The sequence below is a fragment of the Delphinapterus leucas genome, chromosome 20 (assembly GCF_059928025.1).
Source record: "Delphinapterus leucas isolate spDelLeu-1000000601 "Yukka" chromosome 20, BTC_Dleu_Yukka2, whole genome shotgun sequence".
Lineage (NCBI taxonomy): Eukaryota > Metazoa > Chordata > Mammalia > Artiodactyla > Monodontidae > Delphinapterus > Delphinapterus leucas.
In genome coordinates this window covers 47,298,500-47,317,469 of record NC_143148.1, presented here as the reverse complement: position 1 = coordinate 47,317,469, position 18,970 = coordinate 47,298,500, and the positions used below count along the sequence as shown (strand labels likewise).

The following is an 18,970-nucleotide window of genomic DNA, read 5'->3' as shown; positions in this document are numbered from 1 at the left end:
CCCTACCCCAACCCCAGCTTGTTACGCTAGAAAGTCTGTGAGGAAGAACCCAGGCCTGGTACTCTTTGTTTCTAGCTGGGAGTTTCCAACTAGATAAAGCACTTGGGTCTGAGTTTCACATTTCTGCACCCGCCGTGTCCCCCTCCCACTATTTTGGAGCCCAGACTTCTGGAAAGCATAGGGCAGAGGGTGAGGCAGGGGCTGCTCACCCTGCAGTAGTATTCTGTCTTCTGCCGGGCGTAATTGGTGAACTTGGCAAAGATGCTCTGGCCACTGCCGAGAACAGCCTGGAAGTGGACAGGCTTTTCAGGCAGTGCTGGCGTGGTCTTCAAACTGAGCTCATATGGGTAGTAACCCAAATCACTGTTGTGCAGTGTTAGTTTCCCGAAGGTTTCTCCAGCTTTCAAGGGCTGGAATTCAAATGAGAATGTGCCCTGCAAGAGAAGACGAAGGCTCGGGTGACGCTGAGCGTCTGACCCATCCTCTGCCCCCCGGTGACCTCACAGCAGGTTGGTAGCGGATGCTCATACTGACCGTGAGCCTGGGGGACCTCTGTCCAAACCAGCCCACTTTTCCTCCTCTGGACCCCTTCTACCTTTCCCTAGTCTGGGTATTTCTATATCTGGAATCTCTTTGAATCTAAAAAAAGGTACTGGATCCTCTCTTGAGAAGCATAATTATGGAGATGGGGGTGGGTGGGCTGGAGGGGCAGGAGGCCTGAAGGTCAGGCAGTTCTTTCTTTGCTCATAGCCCATCTCTGAACAGTTTCCTGGGTCCTATCATCATTTGGGGGAGGCCTTCTCCTTCCTCTATTATCATCCAAAGCAAAACAAAACAAGAACCAAGGAGTACTGCTTATAATAGCAAAACAAGGGAAACAATTCAAACGCATCAGCAGTAAGAGACTGGGTAAATAAAGTATTCTTTATTCACGTCAGTGGAATATTACGTAGCCATTACAAAGGAAGAGGCAAAGCTCTAAGCGCTGAAATAAAAGGTGCTGGTAATATTTTAAGTGGAAGAAGGAAGGTTCTAGAAATGTATATAAAGCTCTAGAAATGTATATGAGCTTATTTTTGTGAAGAAGATTATGTCTATGTATGTACAGAAAAGAGACAAGGGTATGTCGAATTGTTACCAGTAGTTATCTTAGGATGGGGGAAATGGGACTGTGGGGACTTTTACTTTCTATTTCATGTACTTTTGTAGGGTTAAAATTTTGTTTTTATCATGAGTAGGTATTGTTGTTTTTGTTTTTGTTTTTGTTTTTTTAAAAACTACTTCTGGGCTTCCCTGGTGGCGCAGTGGTTAAGAATCTGCCTGCCAATGCAGGGGACATGGTTTGAGCCCTGGTCTGGGAAGATCCCACACGCCACGGAGCAGCTAAGCCCGTGAGCCACAACTACTGAAGCCCGAGTACCTAGAGCCCGTGCTCCGCAACAAGAGAAGCCACTGCAGTGAGGAGCCCGTGCACTGCAACGAAGTGTAGCCCCTGCTCGCCACAACTAGAGAAAGTCCGCATGCAGCAATGAAGACCCAGTGCAGCCAAAAATAAAATAAATTAAATTTATAAAAAAAAAAAAAGAAAACTACTTCTTCCTGAACAATAAAGTAAAGAGGATATCACTAAAATTACTGCCGATGTTTAACAGAGAATACAGTACAAAAATTTACATGATCTTACCACAATTAAAAAAATTTGGATGAAAATGGACAAATGTATAAACAAATATAAATTACAGAAACAGACTCAAAAAGATAAAGAAAACCCATATAGTCCTGTAACCATGAAAGATATTTAATCAATAATAAATCAAAAAATTTCCCTTAACAAAATTCCAGATCACAAAGCTTTACTTTTAAGTTCTACCAATCTAATATTCCACAAGTTCTTCCAGAGAAAAGAAAAAGAGGAAACCTACCTCAACTTGACATCAGAATCCAACAAGGAGAAAGGAAAATGGGATGCTAGTTTCCCTACTGAACATATATACAAAATGTCTAATAAAAATGTTATCCAACTGATCCAGCAACATATAAAAAAGAGAATACTACATGACTAAGTTGGGCTTATTCCATGAATAAAAAGTTGCTTTAACACTGGAAAAACCAATCAGTTGCCACATTAACAAATTAAAAGGAAAACAATCAAATGAGCATCTCACTAGATGCAGTAAAAGTTTTTGATAAAACTCAACATCCATTCATAGTGTTTTTAAAAAAGCTCTTAGCAAACTAGGAATAGAAGGAGATACCCTTAATCTGATAAAGGGTACCTATAAGAAACCCAAAACAAACATCATAATAAATGGTGAAACTTTGAAAGCTTTCCCTTCAAGATCAGGAACAAGACAATGCCTTCTGTTGCCTTTCTGGTCAACATTGTTCTGGAGGTCCTGGATAGCCCTATAAGGCATGAAAAAGTACTTAAAGGAAAAGGTTTAGAACGGAAGAAACAAAATTGTAATTACTTACAGATGATATGGTTGTACATGTACAAAATACAAGAATCTACAATTTGAATTATTATTAAGTGAATTTTATTTATAAGATGTTTGGGTAAAAGGTGATATACAAAAATCAGTTATATTTCTAAATGATTGCAACAAATATTTAGAATATGAAAATTTAAAAAGATGCTATTTATAATAGCATCAAAATATACAAAACCTAGAAATAAATCTAACAAAAGATGAGTAAAGCCTCTACATAGAAAATGAAAAACATTATTGAGAGAAATTAAAGAAGACTTAATGGAGATTTGCTCATGGATTGGAAATCTCAATACTATAAAGATTCAAATTCTCCCCTATGACAGACAGGCTCCAAGATGGCCCCCAGTAACCCCTACTTGCTGGTATTCACACCCTTGTATAGTCCTCTCCCACACTGAACCAGGTTGGTCTATGTGACCACAAGTATGTGGCAGAAGAGATGGCGTGTCACTTTTGAGATTAAGAGGAAAAGACTGTGGTTTCTGTCTTGTGCATGCTCTTTCTTCTTTGCTGCCTCACTTTCTTTTATTTTTTTAATTTTTAATATTTTTGGCTGCGTTGGGTCTTCGTTGCTGCGCGCGGGCTTTCTCTGGTTGCGGTGAGCGGGGGCTACTCTTTGTTGCGGTGTGCGGGCTTTTTATTGCGGTGGCTTCTCTTGCTGCAGAGCACGGGCTCTAGGCATGCAGGCTTCAGTAGTTGTGGTACGCGGGCTCAGTAGTTGTGGCGTGCGGGCTCAGTAGTTGTGGTGCATGGGCCTAGTTGCTCCGTGGCATGTGGGATCTTCCCGGCCCAGGATCAAACCTGGGTCCCCTGCATTGGCAGGCGGATTCTTAACCACTGCGCCACCAGGGAAGTCCCCTCACTTTCTTTTAGATCGTTCACTCTAAGGTACGTGAGCTGCCTCGTTGAAAGCAGCTCGCGGGAGAGGCCACATGGTGAGGAACTGAAGCCTCCAGCTAACAGCCAGCAAGGAACTAGGACCTTTCCAACAACCAACCACATGAGTGAGTTTGGAAGCAGATTATCCAGCCCCAGTCAAGCCTAGGGATGCCTAGAGTCCTGGCTGACAACTGACATCCTCATGAAAGCCCCTGAGCCAAAACCACCCGGTTAGGCAGCTGCTCTTAGATTCCTGATCCTCAGAAACTGTGGAGGTAATAAATGTCTGTTGTTTTAAGTTGCTGAGTTTTGGAATAATTTGTTGTGGATCAACAGAAAACTTATACATTCTTTTTTTTTCCTTCTGCACCACGCAGCTTGTGGGATCTTAATTCCCCGACCAGGGATTGAACCCAGGCCCTTGACAGTGAAAGCGTGGAGTTTTAACCACTGGACCACCAGGGAATACCCCAGAAAACTTATACATTCTTAAAATAATCTATAGACTTAATTTAATCCCAATCAAAATCCCAACAGAGTTTTTTTTTTTTTAAGGAACTTGACAAGCTGATTTAAATATATATATGGAAATGCAAAGGGCCAAAAATGCAATGCTATTCTTGCCAAGGTACTCTTGAAAAAAAAGAATATAAGAGATTATTAAGTCTTAATATAAAGCTAGAGTGATTGCTTGCTTGGCCATATATCAAACTATACTATAAAACTGTAATAGTTAGGATGCTGTGGTATTGGTACAAGTTCAGAAATTGAGTCATTATTATATTATAGGAAACCTAGAACAGATCCATACATATATGGACACTTGATTTATTTCACAAATGGCCGTGTAAATCAGTGTGGAAAAGACGGTCTTTGTAGTAACACAGTCTGAGATGATTTATATTCACTTGGAGAAAAAGGAAACTTGACTCTTGCCTCACGTCATACATTAAAGCCAGTCAGGTTTTGAGCAAGATGATAGCAGCGGCCGCCGCACAGTCTTCCCAAACCCCCACAAAACACTCAGACCAACCAGCTTAACGGCAACATCTATAACATAACTAAGTGAAAAGATAAGCTACCAACTCCAAAAGATGGGTGAGTAGGGCTGATTACTCACAGCCATGAGACTGGTGTGAGCAAGCCACCGTCTGGGAGGAGTGGGAGAGACAGCAAAGGAACATCAGTCTGAGAGCCGGAGAATCACCCTAGATTGAGGGTCCCACTCAACCTGGGAAACTTGACGGGACAACTGACAACAAACAGCAGCCTAAGCTGGAAGGATGATCTCAGGCTCTAGTTTATCGCTCACTGCAAACATGTCACAATAAGATTGGATGACGTGGGGCAGCTTAAAACCAAGTTACTTAAACTACCTTCTAAGACAAAACCTTGTGCTGAGAGAAACCTCTGAGAGTAGAATCTATTTGACTGTGACTGAGACACTTAGGGCAAAGGAAAGATAAAGCTCAGATAAAGGTGGGGAGAAAAAAGAAAAAAAACCCTAAAAAGTACAAAGCTGTATTTTAAAAAATATTTGTGGTAACAACAGAAGAGAGAATCTTAGTTACGTGAAGCTACAAAAGGTATCCAGGGCCACCTTTTCCTTCTAAAAGCATGGAAAAAGTTAGAATGAACAACAGAAAAGGAATAAAAAAGGTGAATGATGAGCAGAATAATATTGCTATAGACAATGAAGACATGCCAGGAAGAGATCACTACAAAACAAAGAGAAAAAGAAAACATAGAACAGATAGGATAAACAGAAAGTACAGATTTGCATGTACACCTGAATACGTCACTATTTACACTCAATATAAATGATGTGAATGCTCAAGTGAAAAGGAAGCCTTGCTATACTGGGTTAAAAAACCAAATCCATCTCATCTGTACACCGTTTATAAGAGACACGTTTAGCTTATACGGATAGAGAAAGATTGAAAGTATGATGATTAAAAAAACCCCACACCATGCAAATGCTAACCAAAAGAAACCTATATTAATATTAGACAAAATAGATTTTAAGGCAAAAAGTGTTACTACAGACAAGGAAGATCACTTTATAATGAAAAGAGTTTCAAGTCACCAGAAAGATATTATAATTTTTATTTAACTAGTAATATAGCTTCAAAGTATATACATATAGCAAAACATGACAGAACTACAAAGACAGACAGATACACAATCATAGTAGTCTATGTTAATATGCTCTCCTAAAACTGATTAAACAAGCAGACAAAACTATCAGTAAGGGTAAAGAAAGCTGAACAACAAAACAGCAAATACATTCTTTTCAAAAAGAGATGGAGGATTTTTAAAAAAGACTATATTGGGCCATAGAGCATGTCTAAAAAAATTCTAGAGTACTGAAATAATACTGAATATATTCTCTGACCACAAAATAATTTTAAAAAGTGGTAACTAGAAAAATCCACATCTTTGAAAATTAAGAAACTTCTAATAAACCAGGAGTCAAAAAAGAAGTATTAATAATAGTGAAAATTAGAACACTTTTGAACTTAATGATAAAAAATACTACATAGAAATATAAAAACTTGTATGCTGCAGCTAAAGCAGTACTTAGTGGGAGATTTATAATCTTAAGTGTGTATATTAGAAAATAAAGAAGACTACAAGTTAATTCCCTAAGTGTTTATCTTTGAAATTAGTTAAAGCAACACTAACCCAAAGGAAGCAGAAGGAAGGGAATAACAAAGATAAGAGTGGAAATCAATCAACTAGAAGGCAACCATACAATAGAGCGTAACAACAAAGCCCAAAGATGCTTTTTTGGAAAAAAAAAAAAAAAAACAGTTGAGAAACCTCTAGCAAGGTTGATCAAGAAACAAAGAGAAAAAAAAAAAAAGAAACAAAGAGAGAAGGCACAATAACCAATACTAGAAATGAAAAGGGGACGTCACATAAAAAAGGTCATAAGATTCGTGCTGTGAGACCTAAAGTTCTTATGAGGTTGTCTAAAATGAAAAAACACGTCAGCCGGGCCTCTGGTAGCTCCCTGTGTGCTAAATGTGTCAGTGACAGGATCAAACATGCTCTCCTTATTGAGGAGAAGAAAATCGTTGAGAAAGTATTGAAGGCAAAAGCACAGAGTCAGAAAGCTAAATTAAAAATGAAGCTTTTTTTTGACACTCTCTTCAATAAATGGTGCTGGGAAAACTGGACAGCTACATGTAAAAGAATGAAATCAGAACACCTCCTAGCACCATACACAAAAATAAACTCAAAATAGATTAAAGACCTAAAAGTAAGGCTGGACACTAAAAAACGTCTTAGAGGAAAACACAGGCAGAACACTTTGACATAAATCACAGTAAGATCTTTTCTGACCCACCTCCTAGAGTAGTGAAAATAAAAACAAAAATAAACAAATGGGACCTAATTAAACGTAAAAGCTTTTGCACAGCAAAGGAAACCATAAAACGAGAAGACAACCCTTAGAATGGGAGAAAATATTTGCAAGCAAAGCAAATGACAAGGGATCAATCTCCAAAATATACCAACAGCTCATGCAGCTCAATATCAAGAAAAACAAACAACTCAATCGAAGAATGGGTAGAAGACCTAAATAGACATTTCTCCAAAGAAGACATACAGATGGCCAACAAACACACAAAAAGATGCTCAGCATCACTAATTATTAGAGAACTCCAAATCACAACTACAATGAGGTATGACCTCACGCCAGTCAGAATGGCTATTATCAAACACTCTACAAACAATAAAGGCTGGAGAGGGTGTGGAGAAAAGGGAACCCTCTTGCTCTGTTGGTGGGGATGTAAATTGATACAGCCACTATGGAGAACAGTATGGAGGTTCCTTAAAAAGCTAAAAATAGAGCTACCATATGATCCAGCAATCCCACTACTGGGCATATACCTTGAGAAAACCATTCAAAAAGACACATGCACCCCAATGTGCATTGCAGCTCTATTAACAATAGCCAGGACATGGAAGCAACCTAAATGTCCATCAACAGAAGAATGGATAAAGAAGACGTGGTACATATATACAATTGAATATTACTCAGCCATAAAAAGGAACGGAATTGTGCAACTTGCAGAGAAATGGATGGACCTAGAGAATGAGTGAAGTAAGTCAGAAAGAGGAAAACAAGTATCATATAATATCACTTATTTGTGGAATCTGGAAAAATGATACAGATGAACTTATTTGCAAAGCAGCAACAGAGACACAGATGTAGAAAACGGATGTATGGATACCGGGGGTGGGATGAATTGGGAGACTGGGATTGACACATATACACTACTATGTATACGACAGATAATTAATGAGAACCTACGGTACAGCACAGGGAACTCTGCTTGATGCTCTGTGGTGACCTAAATGGGAAGGAAATCCAAACAAGAGGGGATATACGTATATGTATAGCTAATTCACTTTACTGTACAGCAGAAACTGACACAACATTGTAAAGCAACTATACTCCAATAAAAATTAATTTTAAAAAATGAGGGTTTTTTGAGTACCAAAAAAAATCAAAAAACAAAAAAAAAGGTAATAAGAGGATAGTAACAATGTTATACCAATATTTTCAGTATATCGATGAAATGGAAGTGCTCTTATTACTGACTCAAGAAGAAACAGAACATCTAAATAGTCCAATAACCCACTGAAAGAATTAAATCAGTAGTAGACGATCTTCCCACAAAGAAAACACCAATTCTCAGTGGCTTCACCAGTGAGTTCAAAGAAGACGTAATTTCAATCTTTTATAAACTCTTTCACAGAATTGAGAAAGTGAGAAAATTAGCAAAAGTGACACCCAAACTGAACAAAGAGTATGAGGAAGGAAAACTGTGGTCCATTCTCGTTCATGAGCACAGAGGCAAATCTCCTACACAGACTATTACGCAACTAAAATCAATCTGTATGTAAAAAGGGAGTTATCAGTTTATGAGGAGTCTATCAGATTGGTAAACTTTAAAAAATTCTGACAATACCAAGGGTTGGTGAACTCGCATTGCTGATTGGCAGTTATCTACTGATTGGCAGTTAGAGGCAGGCACATCCTATGACCCAGGGATTCCACTCCCGGGTGTACACTGTGCAGAAATACAGGCGCATGTGCATCAAGAGGGCGCTTGTGCAAAAAGAACCATAGCAGCATTTTCCACGATAGCCAAATGTTGAAACCAACACAAATGTCTGGCCATAGTAGGATGGATATCTAAATTGTGGTCTAGTCATTTAGGATAGTCTACAGCGGTGAGGATGAATGAACCTCAGCTGTGGGCAACGGCATGGAGGACCGTCACAATTCACAACTCTGAGCGAAAGAAATAAAACATTATAGAATGTATATAGTATGATTTCTTTTGCATAAAGTTCAAAAACAGGCAAAACTAAACTATATTGCTTAAAAGCAAGACACGATCATTACAAAATAAGGATAGTGGCAACTTTTAGGAGTGAGGGAGAGGGGTGTCTGGGGAGGTGGCAAGTTTTAATTTCTTGGCCTGGGTATTGGTTTAACAGATACTTATTTCATAATTTTTTGTTTAAACAAACATGTTTGCATGCATATACATGTTTATATGTACACATACATATATGTATATGTATGTTTTATATACTTTTCTGTATAGTTCACAGTGAAAAATATAAAAATACAATAAAATAAAGGGCATGGAGACCCTGTCTGAAGAACGAAACAGATAACTAGATTCTGAAAGTGAAGGAAGAGACAGAGTGGGAGTGCAGGGAACAGGCCTGGTGGGCTGAAGTTGGGGAAACAGAAGAGATCTTGATGGAATCCGGACAGTGAGAGTTTGGAGTGACAAACTGATGAAAAGAGCATTTATCTTCCCGCCAGTTCATAACTCCGGGCCATGTCTGCCCAACCACTGTCAAAGCCTTCTTGTGCCACCTCCCTGAAGTGATCTGCGCATAAACAAGCACATAGACAAATGTGTGTGTTGTACACTTGATACGCTATTATGTGCCCCTTGCTGTCCTTTTCACCACATATATTCTATGTGACTTATGTAATTAGGAAAAACAAGAAGAATATTTTAAATTTGAGTAAGGCAAACAAACACATAATAGAGACAAGTCCCTTTTACATGCCTGAACCAAAGCTCTATGTGGCCCTGGTTTATGTGAGGACTTGGGCAGCAGAGGAAAGGAGAGAACAGGAGTGTTGTCGACCAGTCGATCATCCCCTGCCCTCCCGACCACCGCCAAGGCTGGCCCAACTAAGGGATGCAGAACGTGGATCCAGAGGCCCCTGGGCAGAGCCTCCAGCACGGATATGGGGGCAGGGAGCCCCTGGCAGGCAGGGCCATACCTCAGAGTTGGCCGGCACCACAAACTGGGAGGGCAGGCTGATGTCGGGCACCCTGCATTCCGTGGAGAAAGTCACCGAGTAGGGCAGGGGGTTCTCCACCTTGATGGAGGCTGACGTGCTCTGCCGGACAGGGCTCACCATCTCGATGGTTTTGATGATGCCTGAAGGGATGACCTTGAAACTCACCGTGTAGTATAGGAACTCGTTGGTCACCTCGTTTCGGAAGATCACCTGGGTTCACAGAGAGAGTGGGAGGAAGTGGGGCAGAGCAGAGGGGTTAGCCCAGGGTCCTCTGCCGTCTACACGATCCTTCTCCCTGTTCGCAGTGCGTGGACGCATGAAGCACAGGGACCAGGCTGACACAGGCCCTCCCAGCCCCTGTGAACCCTGCCAGCCAGCCCTTCTCTTCAGGTATTCCGCTCTGGCTTCTCCCAGGTGAGAGAGCATGAAGGAGCCTGGGTTGCTTTAGGAGAGGCTAGAGCTGAAGACGGTGTCCCCAGTGGGGACAGCTGAGTGGCCCTGGAGAACAAGCAAGACCTCAAGAGGTTCATGTTGTGGTGGGCTTCACTCCAATTCCTGCTGCTGCTGAAATAGTTAATAATAACAATAATGATAATGATATCATCTAACACTTGATTACTGTGTACTAGGCACTGGAAGTACTTATTTAATTCATACAGCTTGTAGGCAACATGACTATTCCCCTCACCGGTTTTTCTAAACATGAGCAAACGGGCTTAGCAAGTTATTATCTTGTCACCTGCAGAGTAGTATCACAACCAGGATTTGAACCCAGGCTGGCCTGACTCCAGAGCTCACACTTGTAACTGCAGTGCGTTGTCCCCTCACCCCTGTGTCTGACCTGTTGATAAGCTGCTCCCCTTTTTCAGTTCTTTCCCTGGATGACTGATGATGTTGAGCATTTTCTCGTGCCCTTCTTGGTCATTCACATATTTACTTCTGTGACGTAGAGTCTACTCCAGTTTTTTGCTTTTTTTAATACCTTGAGCTGTTTATCTTATTACAGTAGGTGGTAATAGTTCTTTACATACCTGCCTTTTTACTTTCAATCTCTTCCTGTCTTTAAATTGAGAGTGCTCTGATACCCTCTGTATTTTAATTGGAGTGTTTAGTCTTTTACATTTAAAGCAATCATTTATGTGTTTGGGTTGAAGTCAGCCCTTTTGCTATTTCTTTTCCATTTGTCTCTTAGTTTTTCATTCCTTGCTTGCTACTTTCCTGCCTTCTTTTGGATCAATGTGTAATCTTTTGTAATATATTTCATTTCCTCTACTGGCTTCTTACCTATATTTTTAAATAATAGATTTTTAGTAGTTGCTCTAGAGCTGACAACACAGCAGTCAGGAAATTGTCCCAAGCCAGAGAGGACAATCACAGGACTCACTGCATAGGTTTCTCTTCTCTCTGATGGACTGCAGTATTGCGCTGCCTGTTGTCCGATGCCTAAGAAGAGTCACCTCAGATATTTTGTCCAGTTTTATGGTTGTTCATGGTGAGGGTCTAGTTACTCCAACGTAACCGGAAGCAAAAGTATTTTTGACTGTTAAAACACTTTTAGGTTGTTATTGTTCATTTCAGTATATATGTTACTGTAAAGAGATCCTGTGATCTGGGTTTGTTGTCATTTTTACCCAAAATTTTACTTGTATTTTATTTTTTTTTAAAAAAGAAATTTATTTCTTTATTTATATTTTTGGCTGCGTTGGGTCTTCATTGCTGTGCATGGGCTTTCTCTAGTTGCGGCGAGCCGGGGCTACTCTTCGTCGTGGTGCACAGGCTTCTTATTGCAGTGGCTTCTCTTGTTGCAGAGCACGGCCTCTAGGTGCACAGACTCTAGAGCGCAGGCTCAGTAGTTGTGGCGCATGGGCTTAGTTGCTCCGCGGCATGTGGGATCTTCCTGGACCAGGGATCAATCCCGTGTCCTCTGCATTGGCAGGGGGATTTTTAACCACTGCGCCACCAGGGAAGTCCCTTCACTTGTATGTTAATAAATATATTTACTGGTATTTTTCTGTTCATACCTACAGTTTACAAATAGCTCTAATTCTCTCCCTACCCTTCTCTATGAATGAGAAAATCTCTTATCTCCCCATTTGCTTCCAAATGAAAGAAAATTCTTTTCATTGCCTTATTTTATCCCTCCCCTTGCTATTTCCTATATTGAGGTCATATGAAATATTAATTTCAGATTTCTTTTCAACAATTACTTGAAATTACCTATCAATTTAATTTTGATTCTTTGTTCATTGTATCCTTGTAGTTTCCTCTTGGATTCATTTACAAGAGGAATCATTTTGCTAATTAGAATTAATGTTTCATATTTTCCACTGTATCTGTTAACGTAAACATAAATTGTGTACAAATTATAAAAAGAAAATTTTTAAATTTTGTAGCACGTCTTTCAGATAGGGGTTGTGTATATGGGTTGGTTACTTTGAGTCTTTGCATGTTTAAAAGTGTCTTTATTTTGCTCTCATGATAGTCTCGTCTGGAAAAAGCATTTGAAATTGAAAGTCATTCTAAACAGTTTGAATAGATTACCCTATTGCTTTTGGTATTCAGTGTTGCCATGAGAAATCTGATGTTATTGTGAATATTACTTCCATCTATTTTCTCTAGAATTATTTAGGACTTTCTCTTTTATCCCAGTTTTCTGAAATTTTGTTCTCATGTACTTAGACGTGAGTCTGTTTTTCATTCACCTTGGTTGGCAACTTGGTGGGTTCCTTCAATTAGAAGACTCAGACTTTGTCAAATAGCTCTGGACATTTTTTTCTTCAATTATTTCATAGAGTATTTTCTTCCTTTTATTATCTTGTTTTTCTGTTTCGGGAGCTCCTATTAGATGGGTATTAGAACCTCTTGATGTATATTTTATGTCTCATATTTCCTTTCAGCTTTATTGAGGTACAATTCACATGCTATACAATTCACCCATTTAAAGCGTACAATTTAGTGCTTTTTTAATACATTCACAAAGTGATCCAACCATCCCCACACTCAATTTTAGAACATTTTCACCACCCCCAAAAGAAGCCCTGTCCCCAGTAACAATCATTCCCACTTCCCCCAATCCATCCCTTATAGTCCTACGCACCACTAGGCTACTTTCTGTTCCTATAGATTTGCCTATTCTGGACATTTCATTTAAACAAAATCATATAATATGTGGCCATTTGTGACTGACTTTGTTCACTTAGCATAATGTTTTCAGCGTTCATTTCAGTGTTAGCATGAATCAGTACTTTGTTCCCATTACTTTTTATTGCCAAATAATATTCCATTGTATTTATCCATTCACTAGTTGATGGAAATTTAGGTTGTTTCCATTTTTTGGCTTTTATGAATAATGATGCTATGAACATTTATGTACAGGTTTTTGTGTGGACGTATGTTTTCACCTATTTTGGGTATAAATTGCTGACTTCTATGGTAACTCTATGTTTATCCATTTGAGGAACTGCCTGACTGTCTTCTAAGGCAGCTGCACTATTTACACGCCCACCAGCACTGCGTGAAGGATTCATGTTCTGCACACCCTTGCCAGTACTTGTTATTATTTCCTTTTATTCTTGCCGTTTCTTTGTGCTCACATGCTACTTTTTCACTTTAAAATCTTTCCCTAGGTGGTTCCATCCTCCATCTTGGCTTCAAGTACTACCTGTAAGCGGGTAATTCCTCTATAATTCTCTTCAGCCCTGACCTCTCAGTGAGCCACTGATCCATATGCTCCTTTTCTTTACAGCACTTAGGCCATTTTATAATTATGCATTCATAGTGCAATTATTTGATGAATGTCCATCTCCCTCCACTGGACTGTGTGTTCCAGGAGAACAGAGACTGTGCCTGTTTTTGATCATTGCTGCATTACCAGCACATAGTGTATAGCATATGGCACATGTGCTCAAGAGATGCTTGTTCAATTGACGAATGAATTAGGACAAATAGCTCACGTGTGAAAGACCCTGAGGAGTCTTAGAGTCGACGGCTCTATGCTGAATCCTGGCTCTGATGTTACTAGCTGTGTCAAGGGCTCAGCATGATGCTGGACACTGTATAAGCCCTCAGAAAAGGGATCTTTTGTTATTATTTTTGTGGTCTGGTGTTTGCTGGTCCACTGTTACCTACTGCTTAAAGATTTTCATGATTCTGCCACCTTGAAGGCTTGGAATGGACCTACACGTTGGCTGGCTAGCCCTGCAATCTGGTCTCATCTTGAAGAGTCTGGGAATCCTGAATGCCTTTGCCTGGTCCCTCTAAATGGTCAGCCTAACAGGATAACGCTAGGCTGGCTGTGAGAGGGCATCTTCACTCCCAACACAGGGATCATCAGCCTCAGGGTCAAACCTCTGGGGTCCCAGGGCAGTGCCCTTAACATGTGGATACCTTTGCTGTGTACAGTCCCTCCTTGTGGGAAAAGAAGTTCAGCTTGTAGTCTTTCTTGGAGGCAGACAGCACATCAATGTAATCGAGGCCCTTTAAGGTGACACTCAGGTCGGGCTTCTCCGGTTTCAACATTTCCACAATGACCCGGAATCTGGGGGAGCACAGGGGTGCAAGAAGAGAGGACAGACAAAATGAGACAGTTTGCCCAAAGGAAAGAAGGCAAGGTGCCATCTCCACTCTTGATTTCATGGAAAGCACACGGGTCCAGGGTTCTAGTCTTCACTCTGTCACTAACAATAACAGTAACTACCATTTACTAACCGCCTATTTTGTGCCAGAACTGAGTCGGTGCACCACGCGTGTTACATTACAGGCTTTTAGTCCTCACAGTGCCTGTCGGCGGTACCTCTCGTTATCCTCTCCATCTTACTAGGGAAGAAATTGAGGCTGAGAGAAGGAAGATGACAGCTCAGTTAACAAGGCCTAGTTATTGGCAGAACTAGCATTTCAGCTTGGGTCTGGGCCTTCATCCACTATGCTGAGCAGGCAGTTCTCTTCTCCCAGCCTTTGGCTTCTTTTCCATAAAAGAAGGGGACCAGGCTGGTTGGCCTCAAGCTCCTCTAGGTCTTCTGTTCTCCTCCACTCTCACTGCAAGTACAAGATCCAAGGGACCTCCTTCTCTGGCCAGTGGCTTAGGTGATAAGACAGGGCTTTCAATAATAACCACCACAATTATCGTTTTGATAATCATAATGACAGCTAACATTTACTGAGCACTTATTTTGTGCCAGGCTCTGTTCTAGGAGATTTTCAAGTTATCAGCTGCTCACAGAGAGCGCTGAACAGGAGACTCTCTCTGGGGCTCAGTTAAGCAATGCCTGGCCGCAGCACAGAACTTTGACTCTTTAGCCCCCACTGTCCTCTAGGGGCCCTGACCAGGAGAGGGGCTAGGCTCGACGGTGCGAGTCCTCCCCCCGTCTCCCCCACTCCCTCACCTCTGGGGCTTGTTCAGCCAGTTGGTTATTTGTAGGAGCTCAGTGTAGGGCGTCTTACATGGCACTTCACGGTAGATATTGGCCACGGCTTTGGGGAGCTCGGAAGTCCCATGCAGTACATACAGCCAGCCGGTCCCATCTGGGAGGGGGAAGAAGAGGGTGCCCTAAGAGAAGAAGAAATGTGGTCAGAATGACACAGAGGGTCCTTTATTAGCTACCTCTCAGGCACGGCAGCAGCACAGGATCAGTGGAGGCTCTGCAAATAAGCATAACACCTTTGGAAAGCAGCTTGGGAATATGTTCCCAAGAGTCATAAAAATGTTCATGTGTATTTGAGCCAGGGATCCCATCCCAAGGAACTTACTGAAGAAAAACCCCTACAGCAGAAAAAGTTAAATATATACATACATGTGTATATTAGAACTACTTATATTGATGAAAATTTAGAGATAACTTAAACATCCAACAACTGGGGGATGTTAAATAAATTATGGAACTGTCATTCAATGAAATATTAGTCAGTCGTTAAAAATGATTATCACAAAGGTTACATAGTTAAATAGAAAAATGCTCATGACATAATGTAAAGGAAAAGTAAACGGGATGCAAAACTGAGGATGCTGTGATGGCAGCTATGGCTGTATTTGAATAAGGACTGGTAGCGAAGACGGAAGAAAATAGCTCTTTTAGGGGAGGGGAGGTGGAAGACTGTGGCTTCTTTTCTTTTTTTGATTTTTATTACAGTCACTATGATGCTATTTGTGCACTTAAACGAAGTATTAATTGCTTGATGCTTAGTTGAGGACTCCATTTTAGAACTGAGCCCCTGGTTCCAAGAGAATCCCCTAAACATGAAAATACACGGACAAAAAGGGAAGTTGTGGACTTGATAAGCTTTGGACATGATTCCCCGTGGATCCAATACCATTTGTGGGGTCCCCTCTTGTCTTAACATTCTCTCTCACACAACTCCTCCCTCCAACCATGCCAGGAAAACAGTGGGGGAGGTGGGGCTCAACCTACCTGATGCTTGCGGTTCTCCACATTCAAGGTGCGGGGCCGGTAGGTAATCTCATAGGGCTTGTTTTGCTGATGGGGCTCCAGGGTGATGAACTCGGGCCCCTCCCAGTGCTCGCCTTCAAAGATGGGGTGCAGATTCCAGGTTTGGTTGGTGTGGTTTGAAAGCATGATGGTCTGTATGTGTTTGGAGCGTACCTGGCAGGTGAAATTCACCACCTGGAAGAAAACAGGCACCTTAAGCAGGCAGTGGAATTTACAAATCTGGAGTTCAAGGAAAGGTTCAGGCCATATATATATATAGATATCTATATATCTATATCTATAGATATATAGATATCTATTTATATCTATCTATATATCTATATCTACCTCTCTATATATGTATTTGGGTGTTGTCAGTATAGCAATGTTTTTTTCAGGCCAAGAAACTGGATGAAATTATAAAGAAGTAAGTGTATTTAGGAAAAAAGAAGGAGTTTCAGGACTAATTCCTGACTGGCATGTTCCAATGTTAAGAAAAATCAGAAGAGGAGACAAGAAGCAGCAGCTAATAAGGTGGGAGGAAAGCCAGGAGAGGGTGGTACCCTGGAGGCCATGTAATGAAGGAAGTGCGTGAAAGAGGAGGGGCTTGTTCAAGGTGTCAAATGCTATCGACAGGTCAAGTAAGATGAGCCATGAGAACTAGCCATTGAGCTTAGCAACGTGGACAATGTCGCATTGGTGTGAAGAGGGTCAAAGAGATCACCGGTGGGACAAGAATAGAGTTTAGCAAGAGACCCACCCATATATTATCAGTTGGTTTCTGACCACAGTACAAAGGCAGTTCGGTGGAGAAAGGATAATCGATTAAATAAATGCTGCTGGAACAACTGGATATCCATGTACAAAAAAAATGAATTTTGATTCATGTCTTACACTACATATAAAAATGAACTCTAAACAGACTGAGGATCTAAATTTAAAACTTGTGTCCTGAATATACAGAGAGCTCTCAAAACTCAATAGTAAGAAAACAAACAACCCCAATAAAAATAGAAGATCTGAACAGACACTTCAACAAAGAAGATATATGGATGGCAAATAAGTACCTGAAAAGATGCTTAACATCATTAGTCATTAGGAAAATGCAAATTAAAAACCACAATGAGATATCACCACGTACCTGTTAGAATGACTAAAGTTTAAAAAAACTGACCATATCAAGTATTGGCAGGGATGCGGCACAAGTGGAAATGTCAGACGTGGCTGATGGGAATGTAAAATGACACAACTACTTCGGAAAACAATTTGGTAGGTTCTTAAAAAGGTAAACATACATCTACCCTATGACCCAGCCATTCCACTCTTACATACTTACCCAAGAAAATGAAAGCATATATTCTTGCCAAGACTTGTACATACACATTGATAGCATACTGCATGATTCCATTTATATAACATTGTTGAAACAACAGGAGATGGAGGTCAGGTGTCTATGACCATAAGAAGTGTTGCCAGGAACTATCAGGTTTCCACTTTTAGGTTTCCAGGAACAGGGCTAGCAGAGGATTAACCCAAGCCCACTTTTTAACCACAGAGAAAGCGAAAGGTGTTCACCCCTTACTTACAGAGCTTATGACAGAATTTGATCTAGCCCGAGATTTCAATACAACCTTCCCTGAGAATGAGATGCTTGAGTTGAGAGCTGAAGAATAAATAGGAATTAACTAGATGAAGAGGGGGAAATGAATATATCAGCGGTGGGAACAGCATGTGCGAAGGCCCTGGGGTAGGAGGGAGCAGGTCTACATGTTTGATGTGGGCACCAAGGACTGTTTGAACAGGGCCACTTGTTTCTAGAAGGCCTGACTGAGTTCTCCTGTGGGGCTTGCTGGGCCCACTCTGGCCACTGGCCCATCTGTGGGCAGCACCTACTGACCTCTTTTACCGAAGGTGGTCCCACGCAGACTCCAGACAGGGTTAGGCTCAGAGGACTGCCACCCTGGATGAAGCAGAGCAAGTTTTTATGGAGGATCTCCTTGCCCACCTCAGTAGGATGGTAAGTCACTTCGAAAGAAACCTCCATGCCTGCGGTGATATAGCCCTCTTCCGGGCTGATGGAGAAATGAGGCTCAAATTTTCTGGCATCCCATTTAAACCTTTTCCAAGACAAAAGGAGACAAAGTAGTTTACTAATATCCTTGGGGTGTCCTCAATCCTGCTGAGAAAAGAGATTTTGCCTGTGCTTTTAGCTGGGAGGTTCAGACTACTGGGCAAAGCAGAGGCAGTGGGACAAAGGCCAGGTCATTCCTGGGTGGGATCTCCAGGCTCTCCCTTGGGGCTGAGCAGGGTGGGAAGTGGCACACTGAGGGGCATATGCGTGAACACGCTTACACGTGTACCCGAGGTCACACAGCTAGGATGTGGCCAGGCCAGGACTGGAACCCTCCTGAGACTGTGGCCATAGCTGCTCCCTGCACTGCCTCTCAGGTTTGATCAGGGGGGTGGAGATGATCCCTTCACATGAGAGTTGCCCCTATTCTTGGTGGCACTGGGATCCGATGGCCCTGTGTGGTCACCGCCTCTGTGGTCTGGCACTTGGTCCAGGTAGGACACAGAGGGTGGATGGTGCAGACCAGTGCTTCCAGTGCCAAGGCTGCCATACCACAGCCTCAGGGCACTGTTCAACTGAGGTCGGTGTGAAGGGTGCCCCCTGCAGGTGTGTGGTGCGCAGCGGGCACGGCTATGGCAGCATTCCCCAAGTAGTGCCTGGGTGGGTCCCTGCTGGCAAGTCATATAACCACTTTGAGCCTCAACTTCATCTGTGAAATGGGGACAATATCTTAACCACTTTAGAGGGTCCTGGG

The 18,970-nt window shown here is 41.5% G+C and overlaps 1 protein-coding gene across 1 annotated transcript in view; it reads right to left on the bottom strand.

Moving 5' to 3' along the window:
* The window catches only part of HYDIN (HYDIN axonemal central pair apparatus protein), a 431,283-nt gene that overhangs the window by 2,264 nt on the left and 410,049 nt on the right, over positions 1-18,970 (bottom strand). The window contains exons 81-86 of the mRNA XM_089902455.1: positions 18,043-18,262; positions 16,128-16,340; positions 15,105-15,268; positions 14,110-14,260; positions 9,703-9,933; positions 210-434 (exon numbers count right to left, since the gene is read on the bottom strand). Of these exons, the coding sequence (XP_089758581.1) occupies positions 210-434; positions 9,703-9,933; positions 14,110-14,260; positions 15,105-15,268; positions 16,128-16,340; positions 18,043-18,262 (1,204 nt within the window). The remainder of the gene's footprint in view (positions 1-209; positions 435-9,702; positions 9,934-14,109; positions 14,261-15,104; positions 15,269-16,127; positions 16,341-18,042; positions 18,263-18,970) is intronic.